At 36.3% G+C, this 23812-nt stretch overlaps 1 protein-coding gene across 8 annotated transcripts in view; it reads left to right on the top strand.

The window, feature by feature from the left end:
• CDH11 (cadherin 11) overlaps positions 1-21629 on the top strand; it is an 80854-nt gene extending 59225 nt beyond the window's left edge. For 7 of the 8 annotated variants that reach the window (XM_076349096.1, XM_076349090.1, XM_076349095.1 and 4 more), the window contains 11 exons: positions 2278-2673; positions 3943-4237; positions 5020-5139; positions 5622-5789; positions 7985-8172; positions 9708-9961; positions 10965-11101; positions 11302-11423; positions 12234-12351; positions 18492-18743; positions 19731-21629. In XM_076349096.1, the coding sequence (XP_076205211.1) occupies positions 2446-2673; positions 3943-4237; positions 5020-5139; positions 5622-5789; positions 7985-8172; positions 9708-9961; positions 10965-11101; positions 11302-11423; positions 12234-12351; positions 18492-18743; positions 19731-20227 (2379 nt within the window). In that variant the 5' untranslated portion in view covers positions 2278-2445 and the 3' untranslated portion in view covers positions 20228-21629. Of the gene's footprint in view, positions 1-1277; positions 1334-2277; positions 2674-3942; positions 4238-5019; positions 5140-5621; positions 5790-7984; positions 8173-9707; positions 9962-10964; positions 11102-11301; positions 11424-12233; positions 12352-18491; positions 18744-19730 lie in introns of those variants that run through there. The other variant, XM_076349097.1, reaches the window with a different exon arrangement.
• Positions 21630-23812: the final 2183 nt, after the last annotated feature.

Here is a 23812-nt window from a genome sequence, read left to right as displayed (position 1 = left end):
GACACTCCATAGCAAACTACATCTGAAACAGCAGTATCATTGATACTGCATGCAATTATGAAGCAGACTGAACTGGCCTTAATATGTAGAATTTGATTACATCAATAAATTTCTTTAGACAAAGCAGCCAAATGAGGTAACTTCAGAGCCTGCTCACTGTGGGGTTAAATTTACACCTGCCACAAGGATGTAAATCCAGAGGTGTTTACTAAGCAGGACAGAATAACTCATTTTACATCTGTGGGATGAGCAGAGAATTTGATGGCTTGTATTTAAAAGGACTTAGTATGGTTTAATAAAGTTAAATGATAGGGAAGCTTGGTAAGTAAATACTGCATACTAGGGGGCTGAATTTTATTTTTTCTATGCAAAACTCGGGGGGGGGGGGGGGAGTGTCCTTTCCTTTTAGAATTAACTATTATCATAGAAAGCCACTATAATAAATAGTGTTGAAAGGCCTTTCATATTTAAGCCACTTCCAAAATAGGTTCAATCTCAGTTTTTTAGGTCCTTTAAGTCCTACCTTATTTTTACCCCTCAACAAAATGGAGATACAAAATAAGCTCTAAAGCCATAGGCCTAATGCTCCACACTTCACACACACATATTGTATCAGAATAAAAGCATTTATTCCAATAAATAAAAGTCCATGCTGGTATGAATCATCTGTAATGTGACATCATATAACGATAGTAAAAAATTAAATGGATACACCAAATTATGTATTTAATAAATATGCTTAGGAAAGCCAGGTTATGTTTGCATCTATACATGTGACTGTCATTTAATTCATTATGCTGGAGCCATTGTGGTGTTGTAATTGAGGTAATTTCAGTTTTCAATAAAATAAAAATTAAAAATTAGCTTTTTTTGAGGAAATAAACCCAAATATTTCATTCCTTATTCATTAATTACTTATTTATAAACTCATGTCTGTTAATGTTGGGTGTGTATTTTTATGTAACTGTGCAAAGGGACGTGGATGGGAGGACATGACTGCTCAGGATTTGAGAAAGGCATCCCAAGATGAGTGGGTTTGGTACTACCGAGATTTTTATCTGTTGCTGGAGTTATAGAATGTGATATAGGTTCAAGCTTTTCCCTATATTCACATTTTCTCTGCTCCAAATACTATGTGTAATATATCATTTCTCATAAAAAAAATCATCCTGTTTTGAAGACGATGGTAGCATATATTTATACATATACCTGTATGAATATAACATTGAGTGTTTTTTTAGTATCTTGCAGAAGAGTAAAGTGAATTACTCTGAAAGCTGAAACAAACGTCGTAGGGACCTTGTAAAAATTGGCTGTTCTGTAAGGATTGAAGGTGAATATATAGGAAACCCCAGGGATAAGTCAAAGTGGCCTTTATGATGGATTGTTAGTTGCTGGAGGTATAGACCTTAGTTCAGGTTTCACTGTATTATGCAATTTCTGCTTCAAATATTAATTCTGACCTAGTGTTTTAAGAATTATTAGAAAGTAAGAAATCAATATAATTCTGGTAATTTGAATCACAGGGTAAGTGGGAAAAAATAGCCAAATCAATTGTTATATTATCAAAAGTATCTGAATATGTTTTTATCGGTTTATGGCATTTATCGTCACCAGCACAGTGTCAGCAGAATTGGCAATCAATGCTGCTTCTCCACTTTGATGACTTGACCCTCAGAGGGAGGTAGAAGGGCTACTTCAAGGGTCTAAATCCAAAATATAGGTCCTCGGAGGTCTGTCAGCCACTACTCCTGCCTAGAAAAACATAGGTAGTTATTTTCAGCATGAAAATCTGTTGGTCATGAAAAGGCCTGTTTCCAGGCATGTGTAGAAATATTCCATTCTTGATAAACAAGTATCTTGGTATCCATCTGATATCTAAACCATATATAAGCCGTAGCTTAACGGCTTATATCTAAGGCTTATATCTAAACTCCAAAGAGGGCTTAGATATAAATTAGGTATTTCTACAGTTACCTTGCGTCTTGGGCTAAATCCATTTGGAAGGATCATGAGAGAATATGATTCTCTGTCTTTCAACTTCCAAACGAGTGCCCTAACCAGCAAGTCAGGAGATTTTACAAGGTGGCAGTTGCATGTAACGAAACATCAAATATGCTCATTACTCAGTATTTCATAATTATTAATATATTTTAATCTTCTTATTATCTTGACATTTTCCAAGGTAGTCCTGGTTTTATTTTGCCTAGTAAAAAAATTATGGCACCTCAAAGACATAAAAGAACTGACAGTCTTCTCCATTTTACTTTCTTTCAGGAATTAAGTTGGGAAGCTGCAGAGCAGTAAAGTGATGTGCTTAATGTGTGGTGGCATCCTATGTGCAGAACATTTTATCTGAAAATTTTCAGTAGCCCCAAACTTTCTGACTTCCAAGGTGGAAGGGGTAGATTCTTGGATACTCCTGTGCCTACAAAATAACCAAAAATGAAGGAGGACAATTGTTTACATGCCGCTCTTATCTGCCTGGGCATGCTGTATTACAGCCATGCCATAACTACAGAAAAACTGAACCACGCAAGGCCATCACTTCATGGTCACCATGAAAAAGGAAAAGAAGGACAAGTTCTGCATCGTTCAAAAAGAGGCTGGGTGTGGAATCAGTTCTTTGTTATAGAAGAGTATACGGGACCAGATCCTGTACTAGTAGGAAGGGTAAGAAAGAATTTATTTTTCATTCATCGATTAATAATTATTATTTTATATTATTATTTTGTGAGTTGCTTTTTCTTGCCATTGCTTTTCTCTTGTATTAGCTGCTTCTTCGGCAGCTACTTATTCACCTAGAATTAATCGTTTTATTGTAGCTCAATTAAGGTGCTAAGCAAAATACTACCTAAGCGAGTACAAATTTCTCCACTGACCTCAGCAGTCTTTGAATGAAGGTGTACAAGCTGTTATGTAACACAACAGCAAGAACCACAGCAACCACTTGAGAAACAATATGTCTCAAAAACATCTGGTATCATTCTTGGGTCTTTAAAAATAGTAATTAAAAGTGTAATGTCTAACTCTGCAGCTCAGTAGAAGTGTACTGCTCAATAGGTCTCTCTTCATCCTTTCATTTTGAAGTTATCAGTAAAATTAAATATGAGGGGTATGTATAGAGGGAGATATATATCTGTGTGGACGTGTATGCACACACATTCCGGACTAATTTTTTATTCTGTTACTAATACTAACAGAATATAAATACATAAATAAACCAGTATATTTGCCAGTTTATAAATGGTTAGCAGAACTGTGTTGACTTAACCCCAGCACAAAAGAGGAGAACAGAATCAATGACAGCAAATGCCATTCTGGGTATTCGGGTTTAAAAGATGGTTAGTATTGTGCAATTTGTAGATGTCAATATAAAATCAATAAATCTATAATTTGGCTCAATGTTTCCCTCATTCATCAAACTGAAGTGTGCATTGGTTACAAAAGAAAGAATGTTCAGTAAGCATTTGTTACTTCTTTTATATTAAAGAGGTTGTAATTAAAAACTAGTTGGCCATTTACTGATTGGCTCATTCGTTACATCCCACCTGTCACTTAACAGCTTTTTGCAGGCAACCTGGTAGAATATGATTAGTATGAAGTGTGCAAAATCTTTGTAAAAATTACTCTTCCTTCCAACTTCATTTGAATAAAGAACCTGTTATAACTATCTTCTCATGTATTCTCTTCCTTAAATCTTAAAGCTCGGTTCTCAGTAGCACCCTACGTGCGATAGCATGCAAGTCTGTGCAGGCAGCTTCTCTGAATGCAGGGCAGATGTGCTAACAGCATGTGCCCGAGTATGGATTATTGCCTGATGTAAGACAAGATTTTTGAAAACTATTAAATGATAGTAATTTCATGAACTTTTTTGTTTCATAAGCACATACATGAAACGTATACCATCTTGTTAAGGTATGTCTGTTTCTCATTTTGTAGCTTCATTCAGATATTGATTCTGGAGATGGAAACATTAAATACATTCTCTCAGGTGAAGGAGCAGGAATCATTTTTGTTATTGATGACAAATCAGGGAACATCCATGCAACAAAGACACTAGACCGGGAGGAGAGAGCTCAGTACACTCTCACGGCACAAGCTGTAGACAGGAACACTAACAGACCTTTGGAACCACCTTCTGAATTCATTGTTAAAGTTCAAGATATAAATGACAACCCACCTGAGTTTCTTCATGAAAACTACCATGCCAATGTGCCAGAGAGATCAAATGTAGGTAAGTAGTCATAAATGCACTTCAGTTCCTGGCCTCATGGAAGATGTTGCATTGTCAGTACATCTTGGCTTTATTTAATTCTTATCGTCTAGAATTTGGGAAGTAAAATTTACTTCATGCTCAGCCAGTGACTCAGTCAATTTATCTAATTTGCTGACCAAATCAAACCCTGCACAGCTACTAACTGTCACGGTTGAAGTGTCTCTAGATGGTTCCTAGAACAGGACTGTTTCTTCCTAGGAAGGAAGATGAGGGTTCCCTGGAATTTACGGAGTGTGAATCCTCTGGGGTAAACATCAAGATCATTCCTTTGGCAGAGCTGTGTAATAAAGCTAAGGAGTTACTGCCATGCTATCTATTCCATTTTTATCTCCTGTTTGAGCTTGTGTCTATCTCAGAGATTTCTACAGGAATGATTTCTCTGAAACTTACTGAGGAAAATGTAAAAAGAAAAATCTATTGTTTGGCTGTCTAACGACAAAAGCAATATAACGCTTAAACTACTGAAGAAAAAAAACGTAATGGTACAGAGTGACTGCTGACTTTTGTATCTTCACTGTTTAGAACATTAATCCACATCACAGCTGGTGACAAATCTTTTTGGATCGTATGAGTTTATTTTGTCGTATATAAATTGCCAAGTAATTTTTTTCATTTACCAAACCTGGAAATAATAAAGTTAAGAAATAGTTATGCCGTATGACTGAAAGCATCTCTGCACGGTTCTTACAGACGTGTTTGTTTCTGACTGTGTTCCTTCTGTGTTTGCTTTCCATTTTTAGGTACATCAGTTATTCAGGTAACAGCTTCAGATGCTGATGATCCTACCTATGGGAACAGTGCCAAATTGGTTTACAGTATTCTTGAAGGTCAGCCGTACTTCTCGGTGGAAGCTCAAACAGGTATTGAGCAGTTTACTTGAGTAGGACCTCATAACTGGAATACATTAAAATGAAGAACTAAATATATTGACTGAGGCAGTACAGTTGGGTATATCTACTGATGTGTTTGAGCAAAGCTTCCTTCATTCTCTTTTGATTCTAGCTAAGCTCTTTTGCAGGTTGGTCCCCTGGCATTTGGTAGAGCTTCTGGGTACGCTACACTAGAAAGATGATACTATTTCTTTTGTGGTATGATATGGTATGATAGAAATGGCAGTTTCATTGCTGAACTGTAATTCTCCAGGGTTGTTCTGTCTTGAACTGTGTTGAATATTTGGGCTACTTTCCTTGCATAGCATGATGCACAGTGTAGGGAAAACAGAATCTGCACATTCACTGCAAATTTTGCTGTATTTTAATGCAAGCTAAAAATGCAGTATCCAATTTTTCGTGATGTAAACCTGTGAAAATTTGTATGTGCCATATTTTCTTTGTATTTATAGGAATTATCCGAACTGCCCTTCCAAATATGGACAGAGAAGCTAAGGAAGAGTATCATGTTGTAATACAGGCAAAAGATATGGGAGGACACATGGGAGGCCTCTCAGGGACAACCAAAGTGACAATTACACTTACAGATGTCAATGACAACCCACCAAAGTTCCCACAGAGTAAGTAACAACAAAACCCTTACTCACATTTACTGCTAGTACCCATATTTGTATAGTATCAGACATATTCAAAACTTTGAAAAGCAGCAGCTGATGGATTACCACAGCACACATGTGAATAGTTACATATTGTTTGCACATTTTTGCTAGTAACATATAGAGCTTTAGTATCCGGATTATTTGCTTTGTGTTGCAAAATGAGACTTTTTTTTAAGGTCAAGATTAGATTACAAAGATCCCTAACCCTACACTTCATTTTTGAAACTACTGGACCATGTTATATTAGAAATATACCTATGATATGATCAGAGAGACAGTCTGGACTTCTCTGTTAATGGAGAAAGAAGGCCCATTTCTTGAGGGCTCTCTTGTGTGTTAAACCAAATCAGTCAAAAATACTGTGCTACTTATTTTTCACATATAAAACTAATCAGGGCTGACATTAACAGATTCAGTCTTCACAGTTGGGTGGAAGTACATTAATGGACCCACACATCTGTTCTGCATCTCATCTCTGCATGGTTTTTTTTTTTTTTTGGAGTGCCGTGTATGCACCATCCCAGCCCACCCTCTTTCTCCTCTGAGCAACCATTATGACACTGATACGTCCTGGACATGACCATCTCTCTAACAGCTCTTCTTCCAGTGTGGCAGCTTCCTGGACCCTCATGCAGGAGCTTAAATGACATAGCTAGTTCCTAAATGTAAAAATCTATGTCAGCATTTTCTACCATTCTAATAGAAAAGTATTAAATCCTAAAAATGTCAGGTTTTACATACCTCACAAACATACCTTTTCACTCCAAATCATAACCTGGGACCCCAGTACATGGTATTTTGTGGAGTAATTTCATCAAATGATAGATTTTTTTTTTTCTACAAATTCAAGCCATTTTACTGAGTATTTTGGGAGAATATTTACAATTATCAGAAATGCCAAATAGCAGTTACTCTGCTTAATCATTCACCTCCAACTTAAAACCTTGATTTGGAATGCTTTGTAACTCAAAACCAGGATTTGACCTGTTTATATAAACATCCAAGTGATTGATTTTTTTGTTCTTCTTTTCTTTTTTTTTTTTTTTTTTTTGTTCATTGCTCAAACCCTTAATGAGCTATGTGCTTAAATTTTGGGTTCTTTGTGAATGGAGTTAATGACCTATTTTGATGACATGTGCCAATTGTTTTTATGGGTAATGAGCCAAGTCCCTGCCTGGTCTAAGTCTCCTGATGTTCCTAGGGTGCTCATGTAGTGACAAAGCAATTATGGAGCGGGGAATAAATTAGATTATTTTATTTTCCCATGCTTTTTTTTTTTTTTTCCCAATTTATTAATGCTGATGAAGTGGCAGAAAATGCTGACATAGATTTGTACATTTAGGATCAGGTTATGTTATCGGAACTCTGGAGTGGGTTGGGAAGGTCCTGGAATCAGTGCTGCCTAAAGGACAACTGCTGGAGAGAGATTTGTCCAGGAACAGCATTGCTCTCCTCTGGTGTCCCTGAATACACAAGGAAAAACCTGTATGGCAACACATCTGTGGGATATTTGGGGATGGTTTTCCTATTGGAGTTTGATGAGGGAAAGCCATTTTTTGTTTGGTATGGAATCCCATACAAATTGGTAAGTATTCTCTGTTGTGTTAAATTTCAATAATCATTACTACTATACTACTATGCGTTCACACTCCAAATTAAAGCCGATTGATTCTTCATCCAGCACAGCAGAGAGGTCTTATCTAATTCATTGTATATAATTTGTGGCTCCTGAATGAATGGGCAGAAATGCTTCTGGACTCTACAGAGTTGAAGGTCATACCATGAGTCATATGAAAGAGAATTTTCCTTCCATTATTGTAATAACATTTCTGATACGAATGATAACCTTGATGTCACAACAATTTCTGCATTCCAAATGATTGGTTGTCTTTTTAACCCCACCGTGAACAGATACACACACAGATGTTGTGTAAAATATCAGCGAGGAGGTAATTTCATATAGATTAGCAATGTATTTTAAGATTTCACAGATTACTTGCTTCTCAGAGCTCTGTTATAACATAACATTCCTTCAGGGGATTTGAAAATGTAAAAAAATTACTGTGTTTATTTGAAACTTACAAGTTAAATGAGTAAATATACAACTGGAGAGCAGACTGCATACTTAAGGCAAATGCCTTTTTTCCTTCCACCAGGTGTGTACCAGATGTCAGTGTCGGAAGCAGCTGTCCCAGGAGAGGAAGTAGGAAGAGTGAAGGCCAAAGATCCAGACATTGGGGAAAATGGCTTAGTAGCTTACAGCATCATTGATGGAGATGGCATGGATATGTTTGAGATTACAACAGATTATGAGACTCAGGAAGGTGTTGTAAAGCTTAAGAAGGTGAGTAATACCTACTAATGTGTAGTATTCTCTGTTGCTGACAGAATATTTGATAATAATGGATTACCACCTAAGCTAAAATATCAGTAAATGCAATTTCACTTAATTTGTTTCTAAAGCTGTGATTAACTCTTAATATTCCATTTCCCCATTAGCTGAATTGGAATGGAAGAAAATAACCAAGAAGAGTTACATAAATACTGTACAGTGGATTAATTGCACAAACTAAATGAATTCATAATAAAAAGTCACGGTAAAATACAATGCCATCAGCTTCATTGTTAATGAAGTTTTGCCTAGCGCTAATAAGTAGCAAACATTCACTGTTGCTTTATGTTCGGTCTGAACAGCCTCATGCCCTATAGTTTGAATTCTTCAGCTGTGCATTGTCCACAATATTGTTCTGAAGGAGTCACAGGCTATGCGAAAAGCAGCAAAAATACTGAGGTGATGTCATATACAATCCATCAGTGTGATCTTTAAAAGTGTTATTAAATGAATTTTAAATTACAAATTATAAACCATATATCTTATTCATTATTTAAGCATTATTATTTTGCCCTTTGTATCTTTATAGCTATTCATCTCTCTTGGAGATAATCAAAACACAAAGAAGAAGGCCTGGGCAACTTAACTGCAAAGTTAGCCCTGCCCTGCACATCGGGGCAATCTCTCAGGAAGAGACCCAGAGGTCTCCTCCGGTCAAAACTATGCTGTGGTTCAATTACTGTATCTGTTCTAGAGGTGGGAGTGTATTTTTTATGTATTTTAAAACGTGGGCAAACTGTCACACCATTCTGTCTATGGCGTTAGCATACTTTGCGAATTGCGGTTGGCACCTGCTTCTCAGATATTTAAAGGCATGATCATTGTGAGGCTACCAATACTGCAACACTGCAGCCATTTCATGTTGATGACAATGCAGATACGCTGTGACTTTGATCAGGTTCCCAAAAGGACTTACCTCATGGGGCATTATTTCACCTCCCCTTTGTAAAGTGCTGTGAGATATATGGATGGGAAGAACTACAGAAATGAAAGCACTACAAACCATCTTCATAATTCCCCTACTACTTAAATAATTTACCTTCTCTTTGTCCTATCTCATGGTGCACCCAGTGGCAATTTAAGCCATATCCATATCTCTAAAGGAATGCCTGACAGCTTGGGGTAGACCAAGCCTGGCATTTTGTGGGAACCCCTTTCCTATCCATCGCTCCTTTGTGCTATCTGGAAGGCTGCATGAAGAAAAGATTAATTTTCCCAGGAAAGATGATTTCCTGAGTGATACAGCAAGCAAAGAGCAAGACAAGGACTCTGTAGTGATATTTTGAGTGCCTTCCTATGCTGCTCCATACATAGAATGTAGCTCCTTCCATTTGAGTCTTTATGTTTTTAAATACACACATTTCAGTCCAAGCTTGTTGACAGATGCTCACATTTGTTTTATGTCATTGGATACTAGGGGACTGCTTACTGCTTTCACACTCTAGTTTTCCTAACTGTGGAATGCGTTGTCTTCTCGTTTCTTGCAGCTCTTAGATTTTGAAACCAAAAAGTCCTACAGTCTGAAGGTAGAGGCAGCCAATGTACATATTGATCCCAAGTTCATCAGCAATGGGCCATTCAAGGACACAGTAACAGTGAAGATATCAGTGGAAGATGCTGATGAGCCACCTGTATTTTTAAAACCAAGTTATATTTTTGAAGTACAAGAAAATGCAGCATCTGGTACTGTGGTTGGAAAAGTGCATGCCAAAGACCCTGATGCTGCAAACAGTGCTATAAGGTATGCTTCATTAGAGCAGGCTGTTTCTTTCTAAGCATTAACTTCTAGAATTGTTATGCAAGTTATTACGATAGTATGATAGATCTAGCATAGAAATAGTCTAAATTCACCCAGAATATTAATAACTTTAACCATACAGAGTTGTTTTTATGTCTTGTTCCATAAGCTACTAGTTTCTCAAAGCCTGTATCACTAAGAAAGCACACCATAGCTATGTCTACCTAAAATATACTTAAGGACATCTATCTGTGTTAGACTCTCTTCTAAATTATATTTTCTATAAAATATCCTATGCTGTTATCACAGCATGGTTTTTTTTTTCAAAACATAGAAGTCTACGCAGTAGATTAGAGATTATGTTGGGTAATTGTTAAGCGTTAATTGCTAATGACAAGCACATACACACACCTACTTTGTGCAGTTACAAGGGGTAGTCTTCTATTCGTTTATTCTTGTTTGTCATGTTCTCAGTGTAAATTAAATTATGAAACTCTGTTTTGTGGGTATAGTTAACATTTCAAAGAATTGCAAGGTAAAGATACAAAACCCAGAGCTGTATAAAGCTGTACAAATGTGTAGATAATGGATAATATTTAATAATCTGGTATGATTAATATTCTGAGTAATCCAAAGATCAGAAAACTTTGAAGATCTTCATGATTAATATGAAACAGAAGAAAACATAAATATCTCAGTAGATATTTTTACCATGTTTTTTAAGAGAAGAAAATAAAGAACATTTTGGGGCTTTAATATAGAGACTTCAAAGAACAATAATTTTCACGTACTACAAACATTCTGATGTAATATTTTTTCTAAATGTGGAAACCAACGAGGTGAATCTCCTTTTAAAAGAACCGCATATCATCCCTTTGACAATGATATTAAGGGTAACAGTAAATGTACTACTTACGATTATTTAAAAATAATAATGATATAGAATAAATTTGGATGCATGAAACTAAGTCCTTCTATCTAATTACTGACTTTCAATCTTCTTTAGATATTCAATTGATCGACACACTGACCTTGAAAGATATTTTATTATTAATGCAGAAGATGGCAATATCAAGACAATAAAAGCTTTGGATAGGGAAGAAATTGCTTGGCATAATATCTCTGTCTTTGCAGTTGAAGTCCGTAAGTATTTCACTGAGAAATTTTATAATCAGTGGTATAAATTCTGTAGTCTTCTAATTGTTTCAGTTTGATAAGCTGCAATAAATCCTAATAGAAATACTTTAGCCTATTTCATTTTTACCTGGATACAAATTAGATTTTGTTTGTTTTTGAGAGGTTTTCCTGCTTCTGTTTCATTTTGGTTTTGCTTACTCCCATAGACAAACAACACCAGGAAGCCAAAGTTCCAGTTGCAATTAAGGTCGTTGATGTCAATGACAACGCTCCAAAATTTGCAGCAGCCTATGAAGCGTTTGTCTGTGAGAATGCTCGAAGCAATCAGGTATGCCTGTGCCCACCACCTTCCCTGCACGTTAATTTCTTTCTTCAGGGTGTTAGCCCAGTTTTGTGTCGGCAGCTCAAATGAGTGGTAGTAAATGAACGTTGATTTTGAAATTTTGGCCAAAATGCCTAGAGCACACAGAAAGGCACTTTACTGTGTTTTTATTTTGAATTGCTACCAACAGTTATAGATACAGTGCTTTGTGCATTGAATATGACTGGTGTTGACTGTGAGTATCTACCATCACATGGGCAACGAAGCTGTTTGGGAGCAGCTTTCCCAGTTGTGAGCCTGTTTTGGATATTAGAGAAATACTCAGCATCTTATGGGAAGAATCACAGTACAGTGCTTGGAGGGCTTAGCCTACAGATTTACCCCTGAACTACCTGCGAGGAAGAGGGGTTAGTATCCTATAGAAATACTGCTCTACACATTATCTGCACCTTTGGAGTTAGTGTAGCATTTTGGAAAGGACATTGGGCTAACTCCCTCTGAGCTGCTGAATTTTCTGCATAATTTTATTTAGTCTACTAAGCTATCATTAACACACATTTGTATATAAGAATGTATGTAGAGGTGTATACTTTTCCATCTATAGTTCTGTGTTGGTTAAATGTAATAGCAAATAAAGATTGCCTGTTCTAGTTTTGAGTCTGCTCTGTGTTTATAATTGCATACATTTATTGAGGTATTTGGGGGGTTTCTGCTATTTCAAAGTTCTTTGTATTGAAGGGATTTCTCAGAATGCTGTCTATATGTGATGCAACCAGAGAAGGAGCTGTTTGTTTACAGAGTGCTTTTCTCTTACAGCAATTTATTACAATTAGTGCTGATGACAAGGATGACTCAGCCAATGGACCAAGATTTATCTTCAGTTTACCACCTGAAATTATTCATAATCCAAATTTTACACTCAGAGACAACAGAGGTTTGTGTGAAGATTCCCTCTATACTAATGTCCAAAGAAATGACAAAGGAAAACTGATGGCCAACATAATGTCATGCAACAGCATTTTCACTAACTTTGACAGAGTGTCTGTTTTCCAGAGATTTAGGGGAGGAAAGCAGAAAAAATATAGCTGAAATACAGGGATGTTCTTGGAATAATGTAATGTTTGTTAACTTATTTTCATTTTCTTGAATACTTATTTTAAATTACATAACCATACCCTACATGAAAAATCCACTGCCATTTTATCTTCCGGAAAGAGGGTAAAAACCATTGACAAAAACATTCACTAAATGTAACTGGCAGATCTCCTTGATTTAGAGAAAACTTCCTTGCTAGGCTAAAATTAGCTGAGGCAGGAAAATTGTTAGGTTGCTTGTATTTGTTCACCTTTCTCTGCTTGCTAGTTTTTTAAATTATGGATCACAAGAGACATGGACTAGATTCCTAATGGAATAAAATCACGGCCACGCTAACCTTTTGTAGGAAATACATATGTGGATTTCTGTTGCGAAACATACCCAGCCTGAGTGTATCTCAGGTTATGGGTATCCTGATCCCTTTGCCAATTTTCTGTTCATGAAATGTAGTAGAGCCTTGCATTCAGATTGATGTTAAGATGTAAGAAATTTGTAGGCAAAAAAACCCCAGGCATAGGTGAACGTCAAAACTTATTTGATCATCTAACATAATAGCATCAGTGAACCTAACTTGGCAGAGTTTGAGGAAGCCAGAGGTGGATAAACAGAAAAAAGACAGGTTCAGCCATTATTAATATTTATTCTATGTATTTAATGATAAGCAATATGATATTCTCATTCAATGTTCATTTGTTATTTTGCTGTACAGGGAAAAAACTGCTTCAGCTTCTAAGAAATCGGTTTCAATTAGCAAGCTTTAATGTTTGAAGGAAACGTAACTGTTTTCTGAAATGTAGAACTCCGTTGAACTGGTTTAAATAATGAATCTGAGGGATTTCTTCTAGATTGCCAGAAGTACAAAAGGCAACATAATCCAGATACATGATTTCAGTAACGACTTCTTCCTCTCAAGTGTTATGTTGTGGCATACTTTATATCTCTATCACATCTGAAGTGAGGGTAATTATCATCAGAGTTCCCAAACAAAATTTCTGTTATTCTTGAAGGATCAAAGTAATACTGTTGCCTAGTGCTTGACACTTGTACGTACATAAGCAATTCATAAAGGATCCAGTGGAGGGGGGATATATTTATTCTCTTTAAAGTAGTAAAACACAATATTTGAAAAATTGATGAATGTATTTTTAGAGAGAAGTAAATAAAAATGTATTCTTTGCTTGAGACCCTGAGGCCAAGTTTCTCTTTAAAAGATATTTTATGTTCACCATATCAAATTGAAAATGGATTAGATTTTATAATCTAACAGAGGAAGCACAGATCAAAATTGAGATGCTCTGATACAGCTGCAGGCAAATGGTATTATGGTTCCTGACTCCAGCCAATTCCATTAATCCTTCATTTCCATATGCAGCAAATTCATTCTTTTTTTTAATGACAAAGTTAACCGAGATAAAGACATTTTGTAATGGAAATGATGATGGCAGTTGAATGTAGTGACTGTACCTGACAATACTGCAAAAGGTTGTTTCAACAAGATGGTATTTAAGGATTGAATCTTCCTGTATAATTTTGTGTTTAGGAAATGAATAGTGTAATGAAATCCATCCATTTCCATCCTCTCTTTTTTGTACAATCCTCAGTGCAGTGATGTTGTTAATTTACCTATTTCTGTGTTTGTTTTTTAAATAAGTTATGGTAGAGAGCAAAGTAAAAAAGTTAAAATTCTATGTACTTCCATATAAAAAAAACTTCTTGGAGAGAGTGTGTTACCATTTGCAAGTCAAATAATTTACATGATTATTTAAAGTTTCTTTTTTCAGTTGTAAATCTGAGTAGTGTATATACCATGCCACCGCTTTCAGAGGGAATTGCTAGTTTTAAAGAAAAATGGCTTTATTAACTGTGGAGAACAGTTAATGAAAACTCCAATGTTTGGGTCTATTACAGAACTTTAAAGTGAATACAGTCCTATAATTATCATTTAATAGAGTTTCTTTCTACCAACTCCTGAAAGTAATCACATATTGCAGTAATCCAAAAAACGTAATCACATTCTACATCCTATTAACAGCCTACTGTGTTACCAAGTTTTTCAGCTGAGACTATCTTCCATAGAAAACATGAGATAATGGCTTATCGCATGCTGCGATAAAACACTGAATTACTTTTGCGCTGTTTATTTACATTATACCACATAAATAAACAGCACTGTGTTTGCCCAGGCTCTGTTCAATTTTACTCCCATTGAAGTCAGAGCTTCAAAAGAGCAGCGGAGGCTCATGACACTTCACAGCAGAGAGATGGATTTTTAGCAAATGGATTTCCTGCTTTTAATCCTGCTCTGTCCTGAACGGAAATGTCCTTCACTTGGGCTCGCTCACCTTGTGTGGAGGCCTGGCACATGGCCAACGTTGCTGGAAGGATTGCAGCCACCTTGCTTTACCATGCTGCACAAGGACGAATTACACTGCAATAGCAAAAGTGAGGTGTGGTAATGTTCTCAAATATACAAGATAGTGCTTTACAACAACTGAAATTAAGTTTGTGAGGCCACTAAAATCAGTGACTGAAATCCACTTTTTCAGTAGAAACACGTCCTCTGGCTCTCAATTTCAGACCTTTTAATCAAGACATTTTGAAACATATGAACAATACAGTTACGGGATTTTGCCATGGATTATCCACAGCAATTGCCACTGCCTGGTAACTATTTTAGACAGTTGGACCCCTGAAATTGTTTAGGTTTCTTGCTGAATCAGCACTCACATTCTGATACAGGTGATAATGCTCACACTGCAGTCAGGTTCTTTAATCTAGAAGCCTCCTTACACAATATATATGTTAACAAGCCCCCAAGAGCTAAGCTACATTTGCCTGTATGTAGAGGAAAAATTGGAAAACCGTCAATAAGATCACCAGACAAAAAAGGCGAAAGTCAAAGGTCAGGAAGATCACCATAAAGTAATACAATTTTAACTTCTAATTGTGAAGATTTCATGGAGAGTATAGGTAATCTTCACTTACAACACTTTTGGATATTGGATATCCCAGACAATAATAGCTGGAAAAATGAGAGCGTGTGTATTTTTCTAGATGGTGTTGAGATGGCTATTCTCTTCCTTCTGTCTTGTGTTAACCCCCATTGTGTTCGTTAAGACTGTCAGTCAAGTAGCTCCCCTATGTGTTAAGTAATAGTTTTAAGCTGGTATTGACATTTAACTTCTGTTTCTTGGCTTAAAAAGTGCCATTATACCTGGATTATAGTTATACTCCTGGGACTTGAAAATAATGAAAAAGCAAGGATGAGAATATTAGCTAGGATTAGATGTTATCTTTTATCTAGGTAAAAGTTTTTTTCCTCCTATGGATATTATGTTTCTTCTGAATGTGAGAAGTGAACATAAACAGAAAAAAAGCTTAAAAAATGACCTTTTAGGGTTGATATATGGTAGTCCTTTTTAAACTTTAGCCAGGCATGTTGATTGGATTTTTCTTTTTAAAAAATTATATTAAACTAGAAATCACTTCAATTTAAACCAGATAAATCAACCATTGGATCAAATTCAGCTTTAGTGTAATGTAATTGACTGCAGTGGAATTGGTCAGTCTGTATAACAAGTGAATAATTTGCCATCCTTTTCTTATTTCTAGTTACGAATATTATTTAAGCTGCCAAAATTCAAGAAAAATATAATATAGTATAATATAATAAGCCAACAGATTAAATATACAAATATATGATATTGCCTGTGTTTCCTTCCAGATTGCCTTTGCACCTCTAGGCAGTTGTAGCTCAGCCCACTATTAATGTTCATATTTTTTGCCACAAGAATAATCTGTCCTGTTGTGATCTTTCATTTAATAGAGCAGATCTCTGTTCTCATATTGAGGAAATGAATTATTAAATGCATTTTAGAGAACCCTGTGGAATAGTTTTATTCTGTATCAATATATATTAGTTCAAGTATTAGTTGATAGTTTAATAGATACTAGATGTTACATTTCTATTTATACCAAATTGTTACAAGCCCATTAATTTAAAGTCCTAAAATAAGATTCCTATCACACAGACGCTGATATCACTAAGGTCCTTTAAAAAATTGTGCTACAAAGCCTAGCTGGGCAAATGATGCATGTAAACATTTAGGAGGTTAGAAAGTCTCTGAAAAGAGACAAAAGGCACCTCCAAAAACCACAAGTAATAAATAATCAGATCTTTATCAGCTTCTCTGTCCTTAGCAAATATGACCATCATGTCAAGGAGAAGGTAGCAAGCTGTCTTCTATCCAGACGTTATTTTTGTGAGACTTCAGTAGCAGAAAGACTCCAGTTCTGTCATGCTGAGGTAACCACACTGGGCATCAGGTGTGGTGGGCCTGGCAGGAGAGGTGTGGATGTGGGGAGATGAATTAATTTGGCATCTAACAAAGAGATCCTATCTAGGACAGTCCTAAAAAAAATTTCATCCTTTCTGGTGTGATCTGCAGAAGTTACTAGTTGGGGAGTCGGATAAACAGGGCCCTAGTGGAAACATCCTTCTCATCCCATAAATTGACCTGTGTCCACCAAATTTGGGGACAGTTTCAGACCTTGTCCTACATCAGGGGTAGGACAAGGGTGCAGGGGTGGTTAATATAAAGCAAGAATACTTCCCTTTTGGTATAATTTATTCACTAACTTTCATGGAAATAACACTGATTAGATAATTAAGAGAGGTTTTATGATTTGCATTATTAAATTCTGGAATTTATGCTGACTCTTCAACAGGAAAATGATTAATCTTCTGCAGTACCCCAAGGCAATAATAAAATGGGTACTGTTGGAGGTGAATAGCCCTCCCTTAGTAGATGAAAGAACCCGTCTTTTTTTTTTTTCTTTCTGTTACACAGTGAAAAATAAAGAACATGGCAAAACAGAAAAGGCTGTGTGAAGTAAATCCTCATACTAAAGTAGTGTTTGAAGGTCTGAAAACCACAGATATGATTGTTTCATTTTATTTACTGCAGGATGTTTACAATTTTATAAACATTGGTTCAGTCTGAGAACTGAGAAACAAGGAGCACAATAAAGAAATGCTGTTTGTGTCTCCTCGCCTTTGTCTGGTGTGGCTGGGAGCAGGAAGCACCGGCCGTCTCATCCCAGCATTTCATGTCACACACTTCCCTTTCAAATGCTTTTGCCCCAGGAAGCGTGAAGGACTATCCAAAATGATCTTCTGTGCTGAGATGGCAGCTTGGTTTCCACCCCCTGCACCAGGAGGTCCATGGCAGGCAACCGCTCAGTGAGAACAACTGGAAATAGTGTTAGAGCAATACTTTTAACTCTTCCTCACAGCCACGTAGTTCAAAATGTGCCCAGACATGCTGTGCATGTATGATCAAGCTTTCTGAATTCTGGCTTTGGGAGTTTGGGTGAAAAACAGGTTCTGATAAAATACTGCTTACTTTAGTGTTTCTTATTGAAACAGGTCAACACCGAGGCTCAAATCTGCTAATACACAGCAAATGTTGGCTTTTCATTTTAGTGGGAGTCTCATTAACACAGGCCATTTTGGTACAGATTTCTGCCTTCTATTCCTGTAGGTCTGACACCAAGAACAATAAATCAGGGGGATTTTGTTTTTTCCCCTCCACTGAAGGCTTTAATTCTGGAAAGGGACTAGAACCAGCTCAAACAGCAATGCCAAGGCCTAGTCATTCTGGTAGTTGAAGAAGTATTGTGAGTTTCCCAGAAAGTTAGTGGGGTGCTAAAAGGAGGTGCTAACAACGATTTTTTGCGTTTCTTGTGTTGCCCTCATCACTCTAAAATGATTAAAATTGAGTGTGGTACTGTATGAATGAAACACAATACTGTAGTTGCTCTTGGGTCATTAGGAAGGCAATAGATTGTACTGGTTTATTGTATAAATAAAGCATCTGAAAATTCAGAGCCGTTGTAGCAAGATATATTTTTTCAATATTTACTAAGAGGATGACTTTGTGGAAGAAAAAATGATGACTCTCTCTCTCCTTTAAACAGATAACACAGCAAGTGTTCTTGTTAGACGTGAAGGATTTAGTCGCCAAAAGCAAGATTTATACCTTCTTCCTATTGTAATAAGTGATGGCGGACTCCCCCCTATGAGCAGCACCAACACCCTCACCATTCGGGTCTGTGGCTGTGACAGCAATGGCTCCTTGCTCTCCTGTAATGCTGAAGCCTACATCCTCAATGCTGGATTAAGCACTGGAGCTTTAATTGCCATTCTTGCTTGCATTGTGATTTTGTTAGGTAAAAAACTTCTTTATTTATTACTCTTCTACACTTGTTTGTGTTAAAAAATTAACCTTGCCTTCAGCTCCAAGATGGATAAATGAATCTTAATTTCTTAGATTTATTTTTATAGGCAGTACTAATCTGCCTGGCTGCAATGCAATATATGATAACTGCAATAGCAAACACCAGTGAATTCGTCTAGGTGTGCTCAGAGAATGTCCTTTTGCGGCCTAACATCAGTTAATCAGGGATACTGTTGAAAGGAGGTCATGACATACAGTTTTAAGTTTTGTGATCTTCCCTGGATGACAGGTTCCTTATTGAGGTCAGCCAGGATTAATGTCTCCTGCCAGCTATTTCCCTCTAACTCCTCTTGTGTTGAAGACAAATGAATGGCTCAGAAGACCTGCTTTTAAGAAAGTGCTGTAAAGCATTTCCTGATGGTTTGAAAGTATTTATATAAAATGTTTTAATTTGCCCATAGTAATTTATAGTCTTTCTTTTCTTATGTATTTTAAAGTTATTCTATAGAAATTTGAAGCGAGAAGGAACACAACAACAAAGGCATGTGTTGCTTAAGAAAAATTCAATTTTCATGGAAATGAAACATGGAATTAGAGTTCAGCTTTGGGCATACAGAAAGTAAAGATTCATCTTTGTTTTGTTGCAGATATACACATGGTTGGGCTGCTAAAAGGCAGCGCCACAGCATTCGTGCAGTACTGGGGGCCCACAAATGCTCTTCTTTGAATTAGTCTTGCAGTAATGAGCAATTAGTAAGAGCAATGGCATTCAGCCCAAACAGAAAACCTCAAATCAGTATGTCCAATTCTATGTACAAACATCAATGCTTTTACCTAGCTAGGTATGCTAAAAATGCAGATGTTAGCAAAAATACATGATGAACTGCAGCACAAAAGCTGAGGTTTCAGTGAATGCAATAATCTATTTATAAAGCAGCTACCGAGGTTGCAGTCTAACTTGCTTTTTTTTTCCCTGTAGTCATTGTAGTGTTGTTTGTAACACTGAAAAGACAGAAAAAAGAACCTCTGATTGTTTTTGAAGAAGAAGATGTCCGAGAGAACATTATTACTTATGATGATGAAGGTGGAGGAGAGGAAGATACTGAAGCTTTTGACATTGCTACTTTGCAGAACCCTGATGGCATCAATGGATTTATTCCTCGTAAAGACATAAAACCTGAGTATCAGTATATGCCAAGACCAGGGCTTCGGCCGGCTCCTAATAGCGTTGATGTTGATGATTTCATCAACACAAGAATACAAGAGGCTGATAATGATCCAACTGCTCCTCCTTATGACTCTATTCAGATCTATGGCTATGAAGGAAGAGGCTCAGTGGCTGGTTCACTTAGCTCATTAGAGTCAGCGACAACAGATTCTGATTTGGACTACGACTATCTACAAAATTGGGGACCTCGATTTAAGAAACTTGCAGACTTATATGGCTCCAAAGACACTTTCGATGACGATTCTTAACAATAAAGTTTAAGATTTGGCCTTAAGAACTGTGTCCGATGTTCTGAAGAATCCAGAAGAAATGTAAGCAGGTATTTTTTTAAAAATCAAGAAAAATCTCATTTAAACATTTAAGTTTGACAGAGAGGATTCCTTTGATAAAAAAGGACATGAAAGTGGTAAATACTGTGAAGTACCTTTTCCTACAAAAGGCAAATATAGAAGTTGGCTGCCAACTTCACTAGAGGAAAAAACCCGCTTAAGAAATACAAAATATTTAAATGAAGGAAAATGCTAAAAGCGAACCTACAAATAAGGGAAATCTTTTATGTATTATGAACATCTAAATCTTTTATGTCAAAGAAGCTTCCACAAATTAGAAAAGATAACAGTTCTGAGCTGTAATTTCGCCTTAAACTATGGACACTCTATATGGTAGTGCATTTTTAAACTTGAAATATATAATATTCAGCCAGCTTAAACCCATATGATGTATGTACAGTACAATGTACAATTATTATGTCTCTTGAGCATCAAACTTGTTACTGCTGATTCTTGTAAATCTTTTTGCTTATACTTTCATCTTGAACTAATACGTGCCAGATATAAAAACTCTGTCTTGTTGCAGTGGGAGGCGCCCTATTTCTATGTCATTTTTAATGTATCTATTTGTACAATTTTAAAATTCTTATTTTAGTATACATACAAATATCAGTATTCTGACATGTAAGAAATGTTACAGCATCACACTTATATTTTATGAACATTGTACTGTTGCTTTAATATGTGCTTCAATATAAGAAGCAGACTTTGAAATAAACTGATTCTTTTTTAATTCTTGTTCTGGTTATTAAGCATATAAGGAAAAACATAGTGTTTCTAATGTCCCATTTATAGTTCTGACTAATTTACTACAATTGTGACCTTTTAATAGCCTTATTTATTATGTGTTTGTAGTTGGTTTGTTGCCTTGTTAAGTGATTATTTAAAAATCGAGTACATTTTACAAATGTTTTTTAGATTAAAAAAAATGTAATGTCTGGTGAACATTTTGTACCCTCTCTATCTACAGCTTGTGGCTGCTCCCAGAACACAGTAATAATCTTCGTATAATACTACTGTGTTTTCTGGATTAAATTAAGTGTAATACTTTTCAATATTTCCCATGTAATATGCATTTATCTTATATCTTAGAAACTCCAGAGGTTTCAGAAATGACTTTATAAGTGGACAGGAGTACTCCATACTTACAATTTACTCCGGGCTTGTGAATTTCTGTATCTGTGCTAAGCTTCTGTGGGTTCTAGAGACTTAAATCTGACCCAATTTAGCTATAAGTTCCCTAAAGACTGTTCTACCTGACAATTACCTTACCTGAGTAGTAATTAAGATTCTGGCACTTACTTTTTTTTTTTCTTTTTATTTTTTTTTTCTTTTCATTTACTGCAGTAGAATAGCATCGTCTACTGATAGGAAGACATTTTAATTTGTGATGACAGAAATACAGAGTTCTTTCAGAGTTGTTCTTTGTAATGTATGTTTTTAATTGAAAAATGATCTATAACTTTTTTTATATTAGTTCAGAATGAGCAAGGGATTGGAATATGTTCCGCGCATCAACATTTTCAGCATCTGTGTACAGCTGTACTTCTGCTAAATTTAATATAGTTTGCTGTTTAGGGTCAGAGATCAGCAGCTGCAATATGGGAAGAGGCAATAAATAGAAATGATATACATTTTTCTACCGTTCATTTTACAGACCCTGTCCTTCATTTGCAGTCAGGTACCAAACTGCTTGATCTGAGAGGAAATCTGATTTGTTGGTGTATTGCTTTTCTGAAGACCCCCATATATGTAGTTAGATTAAAATTTAACTCGTTAAAATTATGAATGATGTTTCAGCTCTATATTCATAACATATTCACTTGTCCCATTATATCCCTATGTTTTATAAGGCAGTTTGCTAAATCAGCAGATTTGCTCTACAATGTTTATTGTAATATTTCACTTTATTATAGCTGTATGCATTCTATATAATTCTATAGTTTATTATTAACTCGGTTCAAATTTCTTTGGTTGTTGATTTTTCTCTGTTTATAATCCAAAGAATATTTTGCTAGATTTGCACATTTCTCCATTATAAATTTGAATAAACATTAAAAAATGAAATGAGTATCAATTTACAAATTAACAAATGGAAATAAAGTAAGAAAAAGTCATTTGTAGGACTCCATCCTCATTGATGCTATCTGGGTTTATTTCACTATTGAGCAAGTTTTAGAATTAATAACTGCATTTTCTACATTTTTATGTTTAATTTTTAAGAAGGACATTGTCAACTACATTTTTTTAATAGTTTTAAATGCTTTGAGTTTTAGACTCTATTGTTTGTAGCACTCTCGTAGATGCTTGGAAATAAATTTTCTTTCCCTGCTGGTTTTTGTCCTTTTTCATTTGATTATTTTTCCCCTTCCCAGTAAATCTGCAATTATGATACTGCTTTATTAAGTTAGTCTTGCTAATCTCAGCCAACACTACCTCTGAAATGCTGGGAATTATACTCATTACGTATCATCTGCAGCACCCCCAATGAACAGCGTGTTTTGGCACAACAACAGGACATTTATTTGTGTTAAACTTCACAGCAGTGGTCGCTGGAGTCTCAGGCTTATAATCTGAGAGTGTAAAAACCAGCCCAGCGCAGCGGTACTGGGTTAGTCCCCGACACAAATCAGAGAAGACTGTGGGCTGGGGCTGTAGTTTGTCGCAGTGCTCCCAAGGATCTGAGCAACCTGGGAAAGGATTTACTTGCACGAGTTACTTTAGCACAGTAACTCTCTCACTTCCCGACTGAGCTCAGGGAAGGACTGAGCCTCACATCCATAGAAGGCAACTGAAAGATTAATTACAGCTTCAGTGGGTTTGAAGACAAACCCTAATTAAAAAGAGGATCACCACGACTGAGCCAGGTAAGGTAAGGGACAGTAGCAATTGCAGATGGTGTTTTGGCCTCGTTTTTCCCCTCTTGTAAATCCTGCCTGAGACATCATTTGGGGGGGAGTGGGGGGAACAACAAAAACCCTCCAAATACCCCCAGTAACAGACAGTGTGACATTAGCCAGGAGTGATGTTTATTTTGTGAGTGTATGTGCTCCTGTTTGCAAAAATACACAGCTCCTTGTCTAGCTGCTTATCACCAGAAGAACTCGTATCCGAGCAAGGTTGACATGCCCCCCATCTCATGTATATCCACAGTGCATTTGTACACAATTTCTCTCATCGCCAGCAAGAAGCAATTAGGTATGCAAGTTCAGTGTTGGTTGCTAAGGGAACTCTCAAAACTTACACTGATATGGAAGGGGAGGGTTTGTTTGGGATTTTTTAGATTGCTTCTGTCATGTTCTTGCCATTATGTCAAGCAGGTTTTGATAGCGTGTCAAGGGGTACAAGCTTGCAAGCTTGCCACCAACATTTATGTGATCTTGTGCAAGATCATGCCTCAGAAACTGATATGACCACAGATGAGAAAAGCTTTTAAATAATTTGCATGTTTTCTTGGCTCCATATTGTTGACTGACTGACAAAATAAAATGCTAAATTTTACCA

This window comes from Aptenodytes patagonicus, chromosome 11 (assembly GCF_965638725.1).
Source record: "Aptenodytes patagonicus chromosome 11, bAptPat1.pri.cur, whole genome shotgun sequence".
Taxonomy (NCBI): Eukaryota; Metazoa; Chordata; class Aves; order Sphenisciformes; family Spheniscidae; genus Aptenodytes; species Aptenodytes patagonicus.
The sequence above is the reverse complement of the archived record's forward strand: the minus strand, read 5'-3'. Positions and strand labels throughout refer to the sequence as shown.